At 46.2% G+C, this 19,054-nt stretch overlaps 1 protein-coding gene and 1 long non-coding RNA gene across 3 annotated transcripts; both read right to left on the bottom strand.

The window, feature by feature from the left end:
• Nucleotides 1-1,845: 1,845 nt before the first annotated feature.
• derl1 (derlin 1) lies at nt 1,846-18,649 on the bottom strand. The gene is made up of 7 exons (XM_046335196.1): nt 18,274-18,649; nt 16,338-16,449; nt 11,633-11,697; nt 6,880-6,906; nt 3,575-3,723; nt 3,347-3,457; nt 1,846-3,094 (listed from the first exon to the last, which is right to left on the bottom strand). The coding sequence occupies exons 1-7, from the start codon at nt 18,424-18,426 to the stop codon at nt 2,935-2,937; spliced, it is 777 nt and encodes a 258-aa protein (XP_046191152.1). The 5' UTR covers nt 18,427-18,649; the 3' UTR covers nt 1,846-2,934.
• Nucleotides 6,913-11,624, bottom strand: LOC124019774. 2 transcript variants are annotated; one of them, XR_006835843.1, is made up of 4 exons: nt 9,102-11,624; nt 8,828-8,908; nt 8,357-8,785; nt 6,913-8,178 (listed from the first exon to the last, which is right to left on the bottom strand). It is a non-coding gene; the product is annotated as an uncharacterized LOC124019774 (long non-coding RNA). The 2 variants fall into 2 exon arrangements; XR_006835844.1 differs by lacking the exon at nt 9,102-11,624 and having other exon boundaries at nt 8,855-8,904.
• Nucleotides 18,650-19,054: the final 405 nt, after the last annotated feature.

Raw genomic sequence — 19,054 nt, 5'->3', positions numbered from 1 at the left:
GGTCACTACTCAGAGAGATACTCAACTCTAAGGGCCCAGGGCTGGGTCACTACTCAGAGAGATACTCAACCCTAAGGGCCCAGGGTCACTACTCAGAGAGATACTCAACCCTAAGGGCCCAGGGTCACTACTCAGAGAGATGCTCAACCCTAAGGGCCCAGGGCAGGGTCACTACTCAGAGAGATACTCAACCCTAAGGGCTCAGGGCAGGGTCACTACTCAGAGATATTCAACCCTAAGGGCCCAGGGCAGGGTCACTACTCAGAGAGATACTCAACCCTAAGGGCCCAGGGTCACTACTCAGAGAGATACTCAACCCTAAGGGCCCAGGGTCACTACTCAGAGAGATACTCAACCCTAAGGGCCCAGGGCTGGAGCACTACTCAGAGATACTCAACCCTAAGGGCCCAGGGCTGGGTCACTACTCAGAGATATTCAACCCTAAGGGCCCAGGGCAGGGTCACTACTCAGAGAGATGCTCAACCCTAAGGGCCCAGGGCAGGGTCACTACTCAGAGATACTCAACCCTAAGGGCCCAGGGCAGGGTCACTACTCAGAGAGATACTCAACCCTAAGGGCCCAGGGTCACTACTCAGAGAGATACTCAACCCTAAGGGCCCAGGGTCACTACTCAGAGATACTCAACCCTAAGGGCCCAGGGCTGGAGCACTACTCAGAGATACTCAACCCTAAGGGCCCAGGGCTGGGTCACTACTCAGAGAGATACTCAACCCTAAGGGCCCAGGGCAGGGTCACTACTCAGAGAGATACTCAACCCTAAGGGCCCAGGGCAGGGTCACTACTCAGAGAGATACTCAACCCTAAGGGCCCAGGGCTGGAGCACTACTCAGAGATACTCAACCCTAAGGGCCCAGAGCTGGGTTTCTACTAAGCTAACATATGGAATAGTTTTTTAGATGGTCATGCTGAGGATCATTTAGTTATTTGAGGACCCCTGTATGTATTATAAAATACTAATCAAAAGGAAGTATGTTTTAAAGTGTCTGGTCTATTTCTGGGAGATGTAAGTAAGCTCGGGGGGGAAAAAGGTTGAATTTGACTGTGGAACCTTTCCAGCCTGGTGCCGTGACACTTGTGGTCATAGAGCAAAATGGAGAACACCATTGTGAGTCATCTTTCCATAGAATGGTCGTATTAGTTTGTAGCCCAAACCTTTTGGACACTAAAGATATTTGTGAGAAATGATTTTTAGAGAGTCTCCTGGTCTGACAAACACACTGCAGCTCTGCCACCTTCCACAGTAGATGTGCTGGATTGATGACTGGCCCTTGCAACAACAAAAACAGACTGATTTTGGTGTTATGCTGATTAGATTAAGCGGGCATGTCAATCAACTCTAGGGGAAATGCACACTGGGTAGACCAAATATTGAGTTGCATCCCCTTTTGCCCTCAGAACAGCCTCAACTCTTCAGAGCATGGACTACAAGGTGTTGAAAGCGTTTCACAGGGATGCTGCTCCACGTTGACTCCAAAGCTTCCCACAGTCAAGTTGGCTGGATCATTCTTGATACACACGGGAAACTTGTGTGGAAAAACCCAGCAGCGTTTGCAATTCTTGTCACAAACCAGAGCGTACCGCGTTCAAAGGCGCTTACATTGTGTTGCCCATTCACCCACAATCCTCCTCCAGCCGGTCTCCCCTTTATCTACACTGATTCAAGTGAATAACAAATGACAAAGGATCACAGCTTTCACCTGGTCAGTCTGTCAGAGTGTTGTGTTCTCAGTGTATATGGGCTGCCTTAATCTCCCCCCCCCCCCCTTCCTCTGTGTCCTTTAACAATGTTTCGGTCCAGAGACACAGGATTTGATTACTTCAGAACAATGTTCAAAGATTTTTTTATGCAACAAAAACTGAAGTTGTTACGGTCTGTTTACTCATTGTACAAAAGTTCGAGAAGCAGAGACCCAGCCAGAAACACAATCAAAAGATACTCAACTGAAAGACATCCTCTGGTATAAGGTCATGGGTCACTGTACATGTGTGTCAGGGTCAATTCCATTGTAAAAACAAATTGTAATTTCAGTTAACTTGTTGAATTGACCCTGGTGAATAACTAAATATTCATCCTCAAGACAAAGAGTGCTGCTATTTAGCCTGGGTTCATCTTCTGAATGGAAATCAAGTTGGCAACAAGCAAATCACTCTGTGGAAACAGTTGATACCCATTTCACACCAACTGGGGCTATTCGTTAAATGTTGCAGTTTCATGTAATTGCCATGTTGCAGAGCTAAATGAAAGGAGAAACAGAACCACGACACTGCAGTTTGATATGGATCCAAAGCATCTACTGGGACAGTCGGAGCGCGAACCGTAGGCTTTTATCTCAAAATACAAACTGCACTGTTGCATCATTATACTATGTTGAAGATGACATATTTCAATCCCCCACAACTTCAACCCTACTCCCCCATTCAAAACAGACAAACACTCAGTGTGGTGTGATCATACAACCGCATAGACCCAGGGGGGGGGAACAAGAAATATTGTTTTGTGTTATTATATATGAGCCTCTATCTATACAGCCAGCGTGAGTGTTGCTGTTGCCCCGTGTTCTATTTAAGGAGCAAAGAGAATTCAGTCCTTAGTGCTTCGGCTGTTCTCTCCCAGAACAATGCTTTTCTAAATCGCCAAACCCACGCTCTGAAAAGGCTGGCTGCGGCAACACACTGGCTAGGAGGAGCCCTGTAATTACAGTGTAATCAGATATGGCATCTTGTGTAAAAGAGAGCACTGAAAGAATAACATGCTGATCATATCCACAGCTGAGACATCTCTTTTCTGAACAGTTCAAAGGAAGGGGAGTTGGATACAAAAACAATCTGCTTTCTTCTGCATAATTTGTGCATCGGCGGTAGTCTTGAGGAGAGGAGACAAGAGTCTTTGTCCTGCTACTCGGTAGGACAATCTCAGTCGTCCCCTAGACGGAAGCCAGCTCCCCAGGCATGACGTCCTCCCATACCTCCTCCACCACCGCCGCCGCCACCGGCCTCGGGAGCTGCAGGTCTCCTGCTGGGTGGCGCTCCAAACCCAGACACGCCCCCTCGTCTGTTGGGCAGGAAGCGGTACCTGTAGAGACAGAAGAAAGCACACTGTATTAAAACAGACATGCATCTCTGAACTGTAGAATGAGGACAACAGGCCTGTGTTCAGCAGGAATGTTCACGTAGAAATATATTTGTGTAGAACAGACACGCATTACACATCTCTGACATGTATTATAAGGAATCGTGTCGCCTCTATTCATGACATTTCTACCCGTCAGGATTAAAGCAACACATGACTGGGACACTAGACAGGCAGAGAAGCAGAGGAACTCACAGGAAGTCAGGTGTTGACAGGAAGGACCTGCCTCCCAGGTCCATGGGGTATTTAAACATCAGGAAGAAGTAGAGATGGCCCACCAGGTTCCCAATCAGTTCATTGACAACACTGAAGGTGAGAACAACCAAGACATTTAGGATTTGACTAATGGCTTAGACATTTCTGTTATATGTCAATTGTAGTTATAACATGTCGGATTGTTGATTTAATAATGGAACTACTTACGAGCCCCCAATAATGTAGTTGAATCCAAGGATGACCCAGGGTAGATAACATGCTTTGAAGCGTGTCCCAAACCAGAAGGAGACTATGGTTTCTCTGTTCAGCTGAGCCCACACGTACAGGACGGACATTATCAACGGGATCATCAGGAGCTGGAAAACACAACATCATTTGCATATTTTTAAAAACTAAATGTATTTGTCACATGCGCTGAATACAACAGGTGTAAACCTTACAGTGAAATGCTTACTTATGAGCCCTTAACCAACAATGAAGTTTTTTAAAAATAGATTAAAGTAACAAATAATTAAAGAGCAGCAGTAAAATAACAGTGAGGCTATATACAGGGGGTACAGGTACAGAGTCAATGTGGAGGCTATATGCAGGGGGTACCGGTACAGAGTCAATGTGGAGGCTATATACAGGGGGTACCGGTACAGTCAATGTGGAGGCTATATACAGGGGGTACCGGTACAGAGTCAATGTGGAGGCTATATACAGGGGGTACAGGTAGAGTCAATGTGGAGGCTATATACAGGGGGTACCGGTACAGAGTCAATGTGGAGGCTATATACAGGGGGTACCGGTACAGAGTCAATGTGGAGGCTATATACAGGCTGTTACGGTACAGAGTCAATGTGGAGGCTATATGCAGGGGGTACCGGTACAGAGTCGATGTGGAGGTTGTACCGGTACCCCCTGTATATAACCTCCACATTGACTCTGTACCGGTACCCCCTGTATATAGAGTCAATGTGGAGGTTATATTCAGGGGGTACCGGTACAGAGTCGGTGTGGAGGCTATATACAGGGGGTACTGGTACAGTCGATGTGGAGGCTATATACAGGGTGTTACGGTACAGAGTCAATGTGGAGGCTATATGCAGGGGGTACCGGTACAGAGTCGATGTGGAGGCTATATACAGGGGGTATTGGTACAGAGTCAATGTGGAGGCTATATGCAGGGGGTATTGGTACAGAGTCAATGTGGAGGCTATATACAGGGTGTTACGGTACAGAGTCAATGTGGAGGTTATATACAGGGGGTACCGGTACAGAGTCAATGTGGAGGCTATATACAGGGGGTACCGGTTCAGAGTCAATGTGGAGGCTATATACAGGGGGTACCGGTTCAGAGTCAATATGGAGGCTATATACAGGGGGTACCGGTTCAGAGTCAATGTGGAGGCTATATACAGGGGGTACCGGTTCAGAGTCAATGTGGAGGCTATATACAGGGGGTACCGGTTCAGAGTCAATATGCGGGGCACCGGGTAATCGAGGTAATATGTATATGTAGGTAATAGTAGTTCTCAAATCAGTCATTTCATAAGAAGAGGTGGACCAAAACCTCATTAGCTTTATCTAATAATGTAGGTTATAGATACATCCTCTTTTACAAACCAACTGGCCAAGAGGCTGCAGCGACACAGCAGCACTGAAGCTGTAGATGTCATAGTTGTTATTGTCACGGTGACCACGGAAGTGTCCAGTTTGTTTACACTAAATGACAGTGGTTGTGATGACCTCTGGTAGATTTATGGTCAGTAGCACTGAGGCGGGACGACTAGCCTCTTAGCTGTCAGAGACTGATGACTTACAGCTGTCTGAGGTAGTGTCCCAAATGGCACCCTATTCCCTATTTAGTGCACCACTTTTGACCAGACTGCACAATAAAGGGAATCGGGTGACACAGCCCGACTGGCGGCCCCTCTGTGAAACAAGATACAGCAGACTAGACCAGTCTGATCATCCTACCGTTACTCCCCATCGTGATAAACTGGACCAGTCTGATCATCTGACAGTAACTCCCCATCGTGATAAACTGGACCAGTCTGATCATAACTCCCCATCGTGATAAACTGGACCAGTCTGATCATCTGACAGTAACTCCCCATCGTGATAAACTAGACCAGTCTGATCATAACTCCCCATCGTGATAAACTGGACCAGTCTGATCATAACTCCCCATCGTGATAAACTGGACCAGTCTGATCATCTGACAGTAACTCCCCATCGTGATAAACTAGACCAGTCTGATCATAACTCCCCATCGTGATAAACTAGACCAGTCTGATCATGTGACAGTAACTCCCTATCGTGATAAGCTAGACCAGTCTGATCATAACTCCCCATCGTGATAAACTGGACCAGTCTGATCATAACTCCCCATCGTGATAAACTAGACCAGTCTGATCATGTGACAGTAACTCCCTATCGTGATAAGCTAGACCAGTCTGATCATAACTCCCCATCGTGATAAACTAGACCAGTCTGATCATGTGACAGTAACTCCCTATCGTGATAAGCTAGACCAGTCTAATCATAACTCCCCATCGTGATAAACTAGACCAGTCTGATCATGTGACAGTAACTCCCTATCGTGATAAGCTAGACCAGTCTGATCATAACTCCCCATCGTGATAAACTAGACCAGTCTGATCATGTGACAGTAACTCCCTATCGTGATAAGCTAGACCAGTCTGATCATAACTCCCCATCGTGATAAACTGGACCAGTCTGATCATAACTCCCCATCGTGATAAACTAGACCAGTCTGATCATCTGACAGTAACTCCCTATCGTGATAAACTAGACCAGTCTGATCATCTGACCTTCTTAATGAACCTAGTTTACATGATGTTCTACAGATTAAAGGGACAAACCACTCAGACTACAGTATGAGTTGGTATTGTTCCAATAGTCCACTGTTGATTCAGTCCCAATATGTTTTGCGTGTCAGCAGTCAAGTTGTTTTGCGTCATCATGATGCTGTGGCCAGTGACACTTTGCTGCTAGAAAGTCCATTATCTTGACATGATGCTGTGGCCAGTGACACTTTGCTGCTAGAAAGTCCATTATCTTGACATGATGCTGTGGCCAGTGACACTTTGCTTCTAGAAAATCCATCATCTTGACATGATGCTGTGGCCAGTGACACTTTGCTGCTAGAAAGTCCATTATCTTGACATGATGCTGTGGCCAGTGACACTTTGCTTCTAGAAAGTCCATTATCTTGAACATGTGATTGCTGACATGCAAAGCATATTGGGACTGTATCAACAATGGACTAATGGAAAATAATACCAAAAGATAGTTTGAGTGGATTTTCTACACACACACACACACACGTATACACATATATATATATATATAGCTAATAAAACCTTGCCTATCCTTGACAGGTGCAGTAGGGATGGGCTGACAGCCTTTAATTAATGCAGGGTTTGACTACGTGTCTTGGTAAATGAAAAAGGCAACAGGTCTTAATTCTTGTAAAGGACAGAGAGAGAATAGAAGGAACCTACCTGCATGTCCATCATTAAGCCGGTTATCTACACAAGTAATGTCAAGGAAACCTGTATTCACATGTTAAATCAAACTCCCTCCGTCTAGTTGTATATAAACAGGCTACATACCCTGACCTTCATTTCCCTTCTAGTTACCCCAGCCTTCATTTCCCTTCTAGTTACCCCGACCTTCATTTCCCTTCTAGTTACCCTGACCTTCATTTCCCTTCTAGTTACCCTGACCTGACCATTTCCCTTCTAGTTACCCTGACCATTTCCCTTCTAGTTACCCTGACCTTCACTTCTCTTCTCTTCTAGTTACCCCGACCTTCATTTCCCTTCTAGTTACCCTGACCTTCATTTCCCTTCTAGTTATCCTGACCTGACCATTTCTCTTCTAGTTACCCCGACCTTCATTTCTCTTCTAGGTACCCTGACCTTCATTTCCCTTTTAGTTACCCCGACCTTCATTTCCCTTCTAGTTACCCTGACCTTCATTTCACCTGACTTTCATTTCTCTTCTAGTTACCCTGACCTTCACTTCTCTTCTAGTTACCCTGACCTTCATTTCTCTTCTAGTTACCCTGACCTTCATTTCCCTTCTAGTTACCCCGACCTTCATTTCTCTTCTAGTTACCCCGACCTTCATTTCCCTTCTAGTTACCCTGACCTTCATTTCACCTGACTTTCATTTCTCTTCTAGTTACCCTGACCTTCACTTCTCTTCTAGTTACCCTGACCTTCATTTCCCTTCTAGTTACCCCGACCTTCATTTCCCTTCTAGTTACCCTGACCTTCATTTCCCTTCTAGTTACCCTGACCTTCATTTCACCTGACTTTCATTTCTCTTCTAGTTACCCTGACCTTCACTTCTCTTCTAGTTACCCCGACCTTCATTTCCCTTCTAGTTACCCTGACCTTCATTTCACCTGACTTTCATTTCTCTTCTAGTTACCCTGACCTTCACTTCTCTTCTAGTTACCCTGACCTTCATTTCTCTTCTAGTTACCCTGACCTTCATTTCCCTTCTAGTTACCCCGACCTTCATTTCTCTTCTAGTTACCCCGACCTTCATTTCCCTTCTAGTTACCCTGACCTTCATTTCACCTGACTTTCATTTCTCTTCTAGTTACCCTGACCTTCACTTCTCTTCTAGTTACCCCGACCTTCATTTCCCTTCTAGTTACCCTGACCTTCATTTCACCTGACTTTCATTTCTCTTCTAGTTACCCTGACCTTCACTTCTCTTCTAGTTACCCTGACCTTCATTTCCCTTCTAGTTACCCCGACCTTCATTTCCCTTCTAGTTACCCTGACCTTCATTTCCCTTCTAGTTACCCCGACCTTCATTTCACCTGACTTTCATTTCCCTTCTAGTTACCCCGACCTTCATTTCCCTTCTAGTTACCCCGACCTTCATTTCCCTTCTAGTTACCCCAACCTTCATTTCCCTTCTAGTTACCCCGACCTTCATTTCCCTTCTAGTTACCCCGACCTTCATTTCCCTAGTTACCCCGACCTTCATTTCCCTTCTAGTTACCCCGACCTTCATTTCCCTTCTAGTTACCCCGACCTTCATTTCCCTTCTAGTTACCCCGACCTTCATTTCCCTTCTAGTTACCCCGACCTTCATTTCCCTTCTAGTTACCCCGACCTTCATTTCCCTTCTAGTTACCCCGACCTTCATTTCCCTTCTAGTTACCCCGACCTTCATTTCCCTTCTAGTTACCCCGACCTTCATTTCCCTTCTAGTTACCCCGACCTTCATTTCCCTTCTAGTTACCCCGACCTTCATTTCCCTTCTAGTTACCCCGACCTTCATTTCCCTTCTAGTTACCCCGACCTTCATTTCCCTTCTAGTTACCCCGACCTTCATTTCCCTTCTAGTTACCCCGACCTTCATTTCCCTTCTAGTTACCCCGACCTTCATTTCCCTTCTAGTTACCCCTTCATTTCCCTTCTAGACCTTCATTTCCCTTCTAGTTACCCCGACCTTCATTTCCCTTCTAGTTACCCCGACCTTCATTTCCCTTCTAGTTACCCTGACCTTAATTTCCCCTGACCTTCATTTCCCCTGACCTTCATTTCCCTTCCAGTTACCCTGACCTGACCTTCATTTCCCTTCCAGTTCCCCTGATCTTCATTTCCCTTCTAGTTACCCTGACCTGACCTCCATTTCCCTTCTAGTTACCCTGACCTTCATTTCCCCTGACCTTCATTTCCCTTCTAGTTACCCTGACCTTCATTTCCCTTCTAGTTACCCTGACCTGACCATTTCCCTTCTAGTTACCCTGACCTGACCATTTCCCTTCTAGTTACCCTGACCTGACCATTTCCCTTCTAGTTACCCTGACCTGACCATTTCCCTTCTAGTTACCCTGACCTGACCATTTCCCTTCTAGTTACCCTGACCTGACCATTTCCCTTCTAGTTACCCTGACCTGACCATTTCCCTTCTAGTTACCCTGACCTGACCATTTCCCTTCTAGTTACCCTGACCTGACCATTTCCCTTCTAGTTACTCAAAAGGAAAAGCAGTGGAACAGATGACTTGACAACAGAACTATTGTGTCTGTTCTGTCATGGAGCATAGAGGAGCCTAATGATCCATTCCAGCTGTACTGAGGTTCTGGAACCACAACACAGTAACTGAGGCAGCATGGGCAGAAAGACGGAGGCTGTATTTCAACCCGATCGTTCACGTGAGTGGTGTTGTCCATCCATATGACCTGCATTAACCACATGGCTGTACAGACTGTAGCTAGGCCACTAGCAGGCAGGGGGTTTGGCTGTACAGACTGTAGCTAGGCCACTAGCAGGCAGGGGGTTTGGCTGTACAGACTGTAGCTAGGCCACTAGCAGGCAGGGGGTTTGGCTGTACAGACTGTAGCTAGGCCACTAGCAGGCAGGGGGTTTGGCTGTACAGACTGTAGCTAGGCCACTAGCAGGCAGGGGGTTTGGCTGTACAGACTGTAGCTAGGCCACTAGCAGGCAGGGGGTTTGGCTGTCCAGAGAAACAGATTGTAGCTAGGCCACTAGCAGGCAGTGAGTTTGGCTGTACAGACTGTAGCTAGGTCACTAGCAGGCAGGGGGTTTGGCTGTACAGACTGTAGCTAGGCCACTAGCAGGCAGGGGGTTTGGCTGTACAGACTGTAGCTAGGCCACTAGCAGGCAGGGAGTTTGGCTGTACAGACTGTAGCTAGGCCACTAGCAGGCAGGGGGTTTGGCTGTCCAGAGAAACAGATTGTAGCTAGGCCACTAGCAGGCAGGGAGTTTGGCTGTACAGACTGTAGCTAGGCCACTAGCAGGCAGGAGGTTTGGCTGCCCAGAGAAACAGAGACTGGTTTGGCTGTCCAGAGAAACAGATTGTAGCTAGGCCACTAGCAGGCAGGGAGTTTGGCTGTACAGACTGTAGCTAGGCCACTAGCAGGCAGGAGGTTTGGCTGTCCAGAGAAACAGAGACTGGTTTGGCTGTCCAGAGAAACAGATTGTAGCTAGGCCACTGGAAAGGGGCTGAACTGTTGCTTGGCAGCTTAACAGGCAGGGGGCAGCTCTAATAATACATACTATATAACAAGACCTGGACTCAGGAGAGGCAAAAACAATAGGAAATCATGGCAAAAAACATAAAACTATTAGCCTACCTTTAACAATGGACAAAACAGCATAACGTCGCTGTCTGATGAAAACCTTGTAACTCCAATTTTGCAAATATATATTTTTACATTACCGCTTTAAATGAACTCCCCTCAATGTTCTCTGAACATTTCATGACTCAAGGACACAAAACATTTATTCAAAATATATAAAAGTTTCATAATGGTATGTTCCAATTCCTGAAAAGTTTCTGTTTTGAAGGTTTTCAGACGGAGACGATAAGTTAAATGTATGAGGAGGTTTTCGAACAGAGACGATAAGTTAAATGTATGAGGAGGTTTTCAGACGGAGACGATAAGTTAAATGTATGAGGAGGTTTTCGGACAGAGACGATAAGTTAAATGTATGAGGAGGTTTTCGAACAGAGACGATAAGTTAAATGTATGAGGAGGTTTTCGAACAGAGACGATAAGTTAAATGTATGAGGAGGTTTTCGAACAGAGACGATAAGTTAAATGTATGAGGAGGTTTTCGGACAGAGACGATAAGTTAAATGTATGAGGAGGTTTTCAGACAGAGACGATAAGTTAAATGTATGAGGAGGTTTTCGAACAGAGACGATAAGTTAAATGTATGAGGAGGTTTTCGAACAGAGACGATAAGTTAAATGTATGAGGAGGTTTTCGAACAGAGACGATAAGTTAAATGTATGAGGAGGTTTTCGAACAGAGACGATAAGTTAAATGTATGAGGAGGTTTTCGGACAGAGACGATAAGTCAAATGTATGAGGAGGTTTTCGAACAGAGACGATAAGTTAAATGTATGAGGAGGTTTTCGAACAGAGACGATAAGTTAAATGTATGAGGAGGTTTTCGAACAGAGACGATAAGTTAAATGTATGAGGAGGTTTTCGGACAGAGACGATAAGTTAAATGTATGAGGAGGTTTTCAGACAGAGACGATAAGTTAAATGTATGAGGAGGTTTTCGAACAGAGACGATAAGTTAAATGTATGAGGAGGTTTTCGGACAGAGACGATAAGTTAAATGTATGAGGAGGTTTTCAGACAGAGACGATAAGTTAAATGTATGGCTAATTAATTTACTAGGACTGATAATGTTGTCAGCTGCATAACAGATGAAGGAATCATATTGATAAGCAGGTAAAGGATACAACGATGCAGAGCCAGTTGAAGAGCAGCATGAACACAAAGTCAGCCGGACGCCCATCAAACGCCCCTGGAAGAGATGTATGAGAGAGAAGAGATAGGAGAGGGAGAGATGATAGAGAGAGGAGATATGAGAGGGAGAGAGGACAGAGGAGATATGAGAGAGGATAGAGAGAAGAGATAGGAGAGGGAGAGAGGATAGAGAGAGGAGATATGAGAGGGAGAGAGGACAGAGGAGATATGAGAGAGGATAGAGAGAAGAGATAGGAGAGGGAGAGAGGATAGAGAGAGGAGATATGAGAGGGAGAGGACAGAGGAGAAATGAGAGAGGATAGAGGAGATATGAGAGAGAGGATATATGAGAGGGAGAGAGAGGATATATGAGAGGGAGAGAGAGGATATATGAGAGGGAGAGAGGATATATGAGAGGGAGAGAGAGGAGATATGAGAGGGAGAGAGAGGAGATATGAGAGGGAGAGAGGATAGAGGAGATATGAGAGGGAGAGAGGATAGAGGAGATATGAGAGGGAGAGAGGATAGAGAGGGAGAGAGGACAGAGGAGATATGAGAGAGGATAGAGGAGATATGAGAGGATAGAGAGAAGAGATATGAGAGGGAGAGAGGATAGAGGAGATATGAGAGGACAGAGAGAGGAGATATGAGAGGGAGAGAGGAGATATGAGAGGGAGAGAGAGGAGATATGAGAGGGAGAGAGAGGAGATATGAGAGGGAGAGAGGAGATATGAGAGGGACAGAGAGGAGATATGAGAGGGAGAGAGAGGAGATATGAGAGGGAGAGAGAGGAGATATGAGAGGGAGAGAGAGGAGATATGAGAGGGAGAGAGAGAGATATGAGAGGGAGAGAGGAGATATGAGAGGGAGAGAGAGGAGATATGAGAGGGAGAGAGAGGAGATAGAGGAGAGGAGAGGGAGAGAGGAGATATGAGAGGGAGAGAGAGGAGATATGAGAGAGGAGATATGAGAGGGAGAGAGATATGAGAGAAGATAGAGAGGGAAAGAGAGAGGAGATATATGAGAGGGAGAGAGGATAGAGAGGGAAAGAGAGGAGATATGAGAGGGAGAGAGAGGAGATATGAAAGAGGATAGAGGGAAAGAGAGAGGAGATATATGAGAGGGAGAGAGGATAGAGAGGGAAAGAGAGGAGATATGAGAGGGAGAGAGGATAGAGGGAGAGAGAGGAGATATGAGAGGGAGAGAGAGGGATAGAGAGGGAAAGAGAGAGGAGATATGAGAGGGAGAGAGGATAGAGAGGGAAAGAGAGAGGAGATATGAGAGGGAGAGGGAAAGAGAGAGGAGATATATGAGAGGGAGAGAGGATAGAGAGGGAGAGAGAGGAGATATGAGAGGGAGAGAGGATAGAGAGGGAAAGAGAGAGGAGATATGAGAGGGAGAGGATAGAGAGGGAGAGAGAGGAGATATGAGTGAGAGAGAGGATAGAGAGGGAAAGAGAGGAGATATGAGAGGGAGAGAGGATAGAGAGGGAAAGAGAGGAGATATGAGAGGGAGAGAGGATAGAGAGGGAGAGAGGAGATATGAGAGGGAGAGAGGATAGAGAGGAAAGAGAGGAGATATGAGAGGGAGAGAGGATAGAGAGGGAGAGAGGAGATATGAGAGAAACACTTTTGTTTGTTTATTTCATGTGCTTTGGCAACGTAAACATGTTTCCATGCCAATAAATCCCCTTTGAAATGACATTGAGAGATTTATTTGAGCGGCAGGCAATAGGTGTCATCACATTTAAAAATACTGTACATACAGACCTTACACCACAATTCTTTATTTAATCATATTCTACTTGCCTAACCCCACCATGGTCACAAGATTTTTTTTTAAATCTGTGTGTGTAGTGAACAACATGGTCTGCTTCCTCCTACCGTCCTAATGTTGTGTAACAGATCAGATGTATAATGGAGCCTGACGAACGATAAGAAGTGATCGGTGAGGCCTGGGATGGTCTAGCTGTCTAACCCGCTTCCTCTGGAGCGCATCTACCATGTACCGCTGTCAGCATGGGTTCCAATCCAGCCCACTGCTCTTTAAGCCTCTCCTACCTTTCACCTCCATCGAGCCCATAAACATACAACATTCTTGTCTATATAAAAACAAGTGATGTCTATTGGACTGCTCCTAGTTTGGTGCCTGGTGGAGGGGCCTCTTCCACAGGACAGGCTCAATGTGTATTATGGTGCCTGATGGAGGGGCCTCTTCCACAGGACAGACTCAATGTGTATTATGGTGCCTGGTGGAGGGGCCTCTTCCACAGGACAGACTCAATGTGTATTATGGTACCTGGTGGAGGGGCCTCTTCCACAGGACAGACTCAATGTGTATTATGGTGCCTGATGGAGGGGCCTCTTCCACAGGACAGACTCAATGTGTATTATGGTACCTGATGGAGGGGCCTCTTCCACAGGACAGACTCAATGTGTATTATGGTACCTGATGGAGGGGCCTCTTCCACAGGACAGACTCAATGTGTATTATGGTACCTGATGGAGGGGCCTCTTCCACAGGACAGACTCAATGTGTATTATGGTGCCTGATGGAGGGGCCTCTTCCACAGGACAGACTCAATGTGTATTATGGTACCTGATGGAGGGGCCTCTTCCACAGGACAGGCTCAATGTGTATTATGGTACCTGATGGAGGGGCCTCTTCCACAGGACAGACTCAATGTGTATTATGGTACCTGATGGAGGGGCCTCTTCCACAGGACAGGCTCAATGTGTATTATGGTGCCTGATGGAGGGGCCTCTTCCACAGGACAGACTCAATGTGTATTATGGTACCTGATGGAGGGGCCTCTTCCACAGGACAGGCCTCTTCCACAGGACAGGCTCAATGTGTATTATGGTACCTGATGGAGGGGCCTCTTCCACAGGACAGACTCAATGTGTATTATGGTGCCTCTTCCACAGGACAGGCTCAATGTGTATTATGGTACCTGATGGAGGGGCTCTTCCACAGGACAGGCTCAATGTGTATTATGGTACCTGATGGAGGGGCCTCTTCCACAGGACAGGCTCAATGTGTATTATGGTACCTGATGGAGGGGCCTCTTCCACAGGACAGGCTCAAAATGTATTATGGTGCCTGATGGAGGGGCCTCTTCCACAGGACAGACTCAATGTGTATTATGGTACCTGATGGAGGGGCCTCTTCCACAGGACAGGCTCAATGTGTATTATGGTACCTGATGGAGGGGCCTCTTCCACAGGACAGGCTCAATGTGTATTATGGTACCTGATGGAGGGGCCTCTTCCACAGGACAGGCTCAAAGTGTATTATGGTGCCTGATGGAGGGGCCTCTTCCACAGGACAGACTCAATGTGTATTATGGTACCTGGTGGAGGGGCTGCTTCCACAGGACAGGCCTCTTCCACAGGACAGGCTCAATGTGTATTATGGTGCCTGGTGGAGGGGCCTCTTCCACAGGACAGACTCAATGTGTATTATGGTACCTGGTGGAGGGGCTGCTTCCACAGGACAGGCCTCTTCCACAGGACAGGCTCAATGTGTATTATGGTACCTGATGGAGGGGCCTCTTCCACAGGACAGACTCAATGTGTATTATGGTACCTGATGGAGGGGCCTCTTCCACAGGACAGGCTCAATGTGTATTATGGTGCCTGATGGAGGGGCCTCTTCCACAGGACAGACTCAATGTGTATTATGGTGCCTGATGGAGGGGCCTCTTCCACAGGACAGGCTCAATGTGTATTATGGTACCTGGTGGAGGGGCTGCTTCCACAGGACAGGCTCAATGTGTATTATGGTACCTGGTGGAGGGGCCTCTTCCACAGGACAGGCTCAATGTGTATTATGGTGCCTGATGGAGGGGCCTCTTCCACAGGACAGGCTCAATGTGTATTATGGTGCCTGATGGAGGGGCCTCTTCCACAGGACAGGCTCAATGTGTATTATGGTACCTGGTGGAGGGGCTGCTTCCACAGGACAGGCTCAATGTGTATTATGGTACCTGGTGGAGGAGCTGCTTCCACAGGACAGGCCTCTTCCACAGGACAGGCTCAATGTGTATTATGGTGCCTGATGGAGGGGCCTCTTCCACAGGACAGGCCTCTTCCACAGGACAGGCTCAATGTGTATTATTTACCCTCAGACATAACTGAAAATGAGAGCTGGCAGACTGTCAGCCTAGCTAGCCTCTGTGACCTGGCGTGAACCCACCTTCTGTGACCTGGCGTGAACCCACCTTCTGTGACCTGGCGTGAACCCACCTTCTGTGACCTGGCGTGAACCCACCTTCTGTGACCTGGCGTGAACCCACCTTCTGTGACCTGGCGTGAACCCACCTTCTGTGACCTGGCGTGAACCCACCTTCTGTGACCTGGCGTGAACCCACCTTTTGTGACCTGGCGTGAACCCACCTTTTGTGACCTGGCGTGAACCCACCTTTTGTGACCTGGCGTGAACCCACCTGTCTCCAAGCCCCGTGACCTGGCGTGAACCCACCTGTCTCCAGCCCGGTAGAGTACTGTGTGAACCCACCTGTCTCCAGCCCGGTAGAGTACTGTGTGAACCCACCTGTCTCCTGCCCGGTAGAGTACTGTGTGAACCCACCTGTCTCCAGCCCGGTAGAGTACTGTGTGAACCCACCTGTCTCCAGCCCGGTAGAGTACTGTGTGAACCCACCTGTCTCCTGCCCGGTAGAGTACTGTGTGAACCCACCTGTCTCCAGCCTGGTAGAGTACTGGTAGAGGAAATAAAGATTGACTAGGTAGAGGAAGCCTGTTCCAGGACCCACAGGGAAGTATAGGGTGGAGGTGATTGGTCTCCATACCTGTAGAGAGAGAAAGAGAGATATCATAGATTCTGTTAGCATTTAGGCAGGTCAAGGCAGTAACTGGTGTGGGGGGGGGTGCTGTGGGAGGAGAGCTGGAGCTTGGCAGGCCCTCCACAGCTAAACACTTTATTCTCATGTGATGTAAACTCAAACTTCACATTCACTGGTTGATGTAAACACACGAGGGTATTCAGGATACCATACATGTATTGTGATACCAGGAAAACCCAAAGCAAACTAAACTATGGTTCTTTAAAGACTGCCTGCATTTAACTGTCTATGATATAAGCCTAGTTGGGAGAAAAAGACTAATGTGACTGTTGACAACAGAAGGCTGTGTGTTTACAACTTTAGAATGTTTTTGTCTCAGCAAATGAAGTCTGCTTCATGTTTTGTGGCCATTGCAATACTGGTATCGTGAGAACCCTAAAACATACACCCTGGGCCATCTGACCGGGTTGGGGCACTGCACTGGTTTACACAAAAACCCCAATGGAACAACAGCCCAGACTGCCCAGCACAGGTGTGCCAGCTGTGGCCTCGCCAATGGAAACCTACTCTGCCTTCACAAGATAACAACCAGTAGTCAGCTGAGCTGTCAGGGCTGAGAACCGATACTGTCCACCCGGTATGTGGTCGTGGTGGGAAATAACCCAATTATCATACTTGAGTAAAATATAAAAGATACCTTAATAGAAAATGACTCAAGTCACCCCCAAAAATACTACTTGAGTAAAAGTATTTGGTTTTAAATATAATTAAGTATCAAAAGTAAAAGTATTAATAAATTAAAATATCTTATATTAAAGAAAACAAGATGTTTTGAATATGTCTTTTATATGTTTTTAAGGATAGCCCAAGGCACACTACAACACGCAGACATCGCTTACAAACTAAGCATTTGTGTTTAGTGAGTCCGCCAGATCAGAGGCAGTAGGGATGATCTATTGATAAGTGAGTTAATTGGCCCACTTTCCTGTCCTGCTAAGCATTGAAAATATAACAAGTACTTTTGGGTGTCAGGGAAAATGTATGGAGTAAAAAGTACATTATTTTCTTTAGGAATGTAGTGAAGTAAAAGTTGTTAAAAATATCAATAGTAAAGTAAAGTTCAGATACCTAAAAAAATGTAATAATAATTGTGGTACTTTCAAGTATTTTTACTTGAAAACTTTACACCACTCTGTATGTGTGTGTGTGTGTGTGTGTGTGTGTGTGTGTGTGTGTGTGTGTGTGTGTGTGTGTGTGTGTGTGTGTGTGTGTGTGTGTGTGTGTGTGTGTGTGTGTGTGTGTGTGTGTGTGTGTGTGTGTGTGTGTGTACCCACTTCATAGAGGTGGGGTCCAGTAACAAAAGAAGGGTGTCACGTTGTGACGCCACCTGTCAGAAGACTATGATGAAACCCTTGCTTGAGAGTCATGATGACTACTGTACGTAATGTGGGAGGTGCCAGTTATGATGAGGATGTCCAAATGTGGATGTGATAGCACCACCTGTTGGAATTGCATTGACATTATTTTTGGTCAAATCTCACTCAACCAAACCTATAACAAATCCAGGAATATCAAATATTTGTGAGATATTCAACAAACCTTTCGAAATAATCATGTAGTTAATTTGTACATAATTGCTATTGAAAATGCTGCTATCCTATCACTGAACTAGCGTCTTCATGCATCCCGGAAGTCCAACCTGTTCGTTTTGTGATTGGACTGAATTCACACCCCTCGTACAATCCAAGGCCTGCTAGCCTTGATGCTAGGCTATCATAGCAACACAGCAAATTGTAGCACACAAAAACAACCTCACTGCCCATATCTTACCTGAAATTTGTGAAAGAAGTTCTCTGGCCATAAGACGAGGTACATGGGACTGATTAGTCCCAGTTTACCTATCAAGGGAACCGCAATCGACCCAGCAAACCAGTACCGGGTGATGAACGGGATTGTTTTGAACCAGTCCCCGATATCTGACATCTTTCCATACGATCTTGGCAAAACGACCACAGTCAACGAATTGCCTAAAGGCAAACGAACAGTCCCAAAGTCCTGTGGCGACTGACGATACCCCTTGTGTTATAATTCCCTTTCGACGACAATAATTATTCACGAAGGTTTGGTTCCTCAGTCAAGTTTTCATGACGTGGCTTCTTATTATACCTCAATCTTCTCGCGACGAGCTCTTGAACTGCTCACTTCCTGTCAAATTTGCACAGCAGTCCTTGCTATCTGGGATCCTTCGGACGTCACAACTCTGATGTTACCCCATTGAAATTGACATTTTTAATGATTTATACTGAACAAAAATATAAACACAACATGCAACAATTTCTAAGATTGCACTGCGTTTCAGTTCATATACGGAAATCCTGTCAATTTAAATAAATTCATTAGGCCCTAATCTATGGATTTCACATGACTGGGAATACAGATATGCATCTGTTGGTCAAAGATACCTTTTAAAAAAAGGTAGAGGAGTGGATCAGAAAACCGATCAGTATCTGATGACACCACCATTTGCCTCATGCAGTGTGACACATTTCCTTTGCATAGAGTTGACTAGGCTGTTGCTTGTGGCCTGTGGAATGTTCTCCCACTCCTCTTC

The sequence above is a fragment of the Oncorhynchus gorbuscha genome, unplaced genomic scaffold (genome assembly GCF_021184085.1).
Source record: "Oncorhynchus gorbuscha isolate QuinsamMale2020 ecotype Even-year unplaced genomic scaffold, OgorEven_v1.0 Un_scaffold_681, whole genome shotgun sequence".
Classification (NCBI taxonomy): Eukaryota; Metazoa; Chordata; class Actinopteri; order Salmoniformes; family Salmonidae; genus Oncorhynchus; species Oncorhynchus gorbuscha.
The sequence above is the reverse complement of the archived record's forward strand: the minus strand, read 5'-3'. Positions and strand labels throughout refer to the sequence as shown.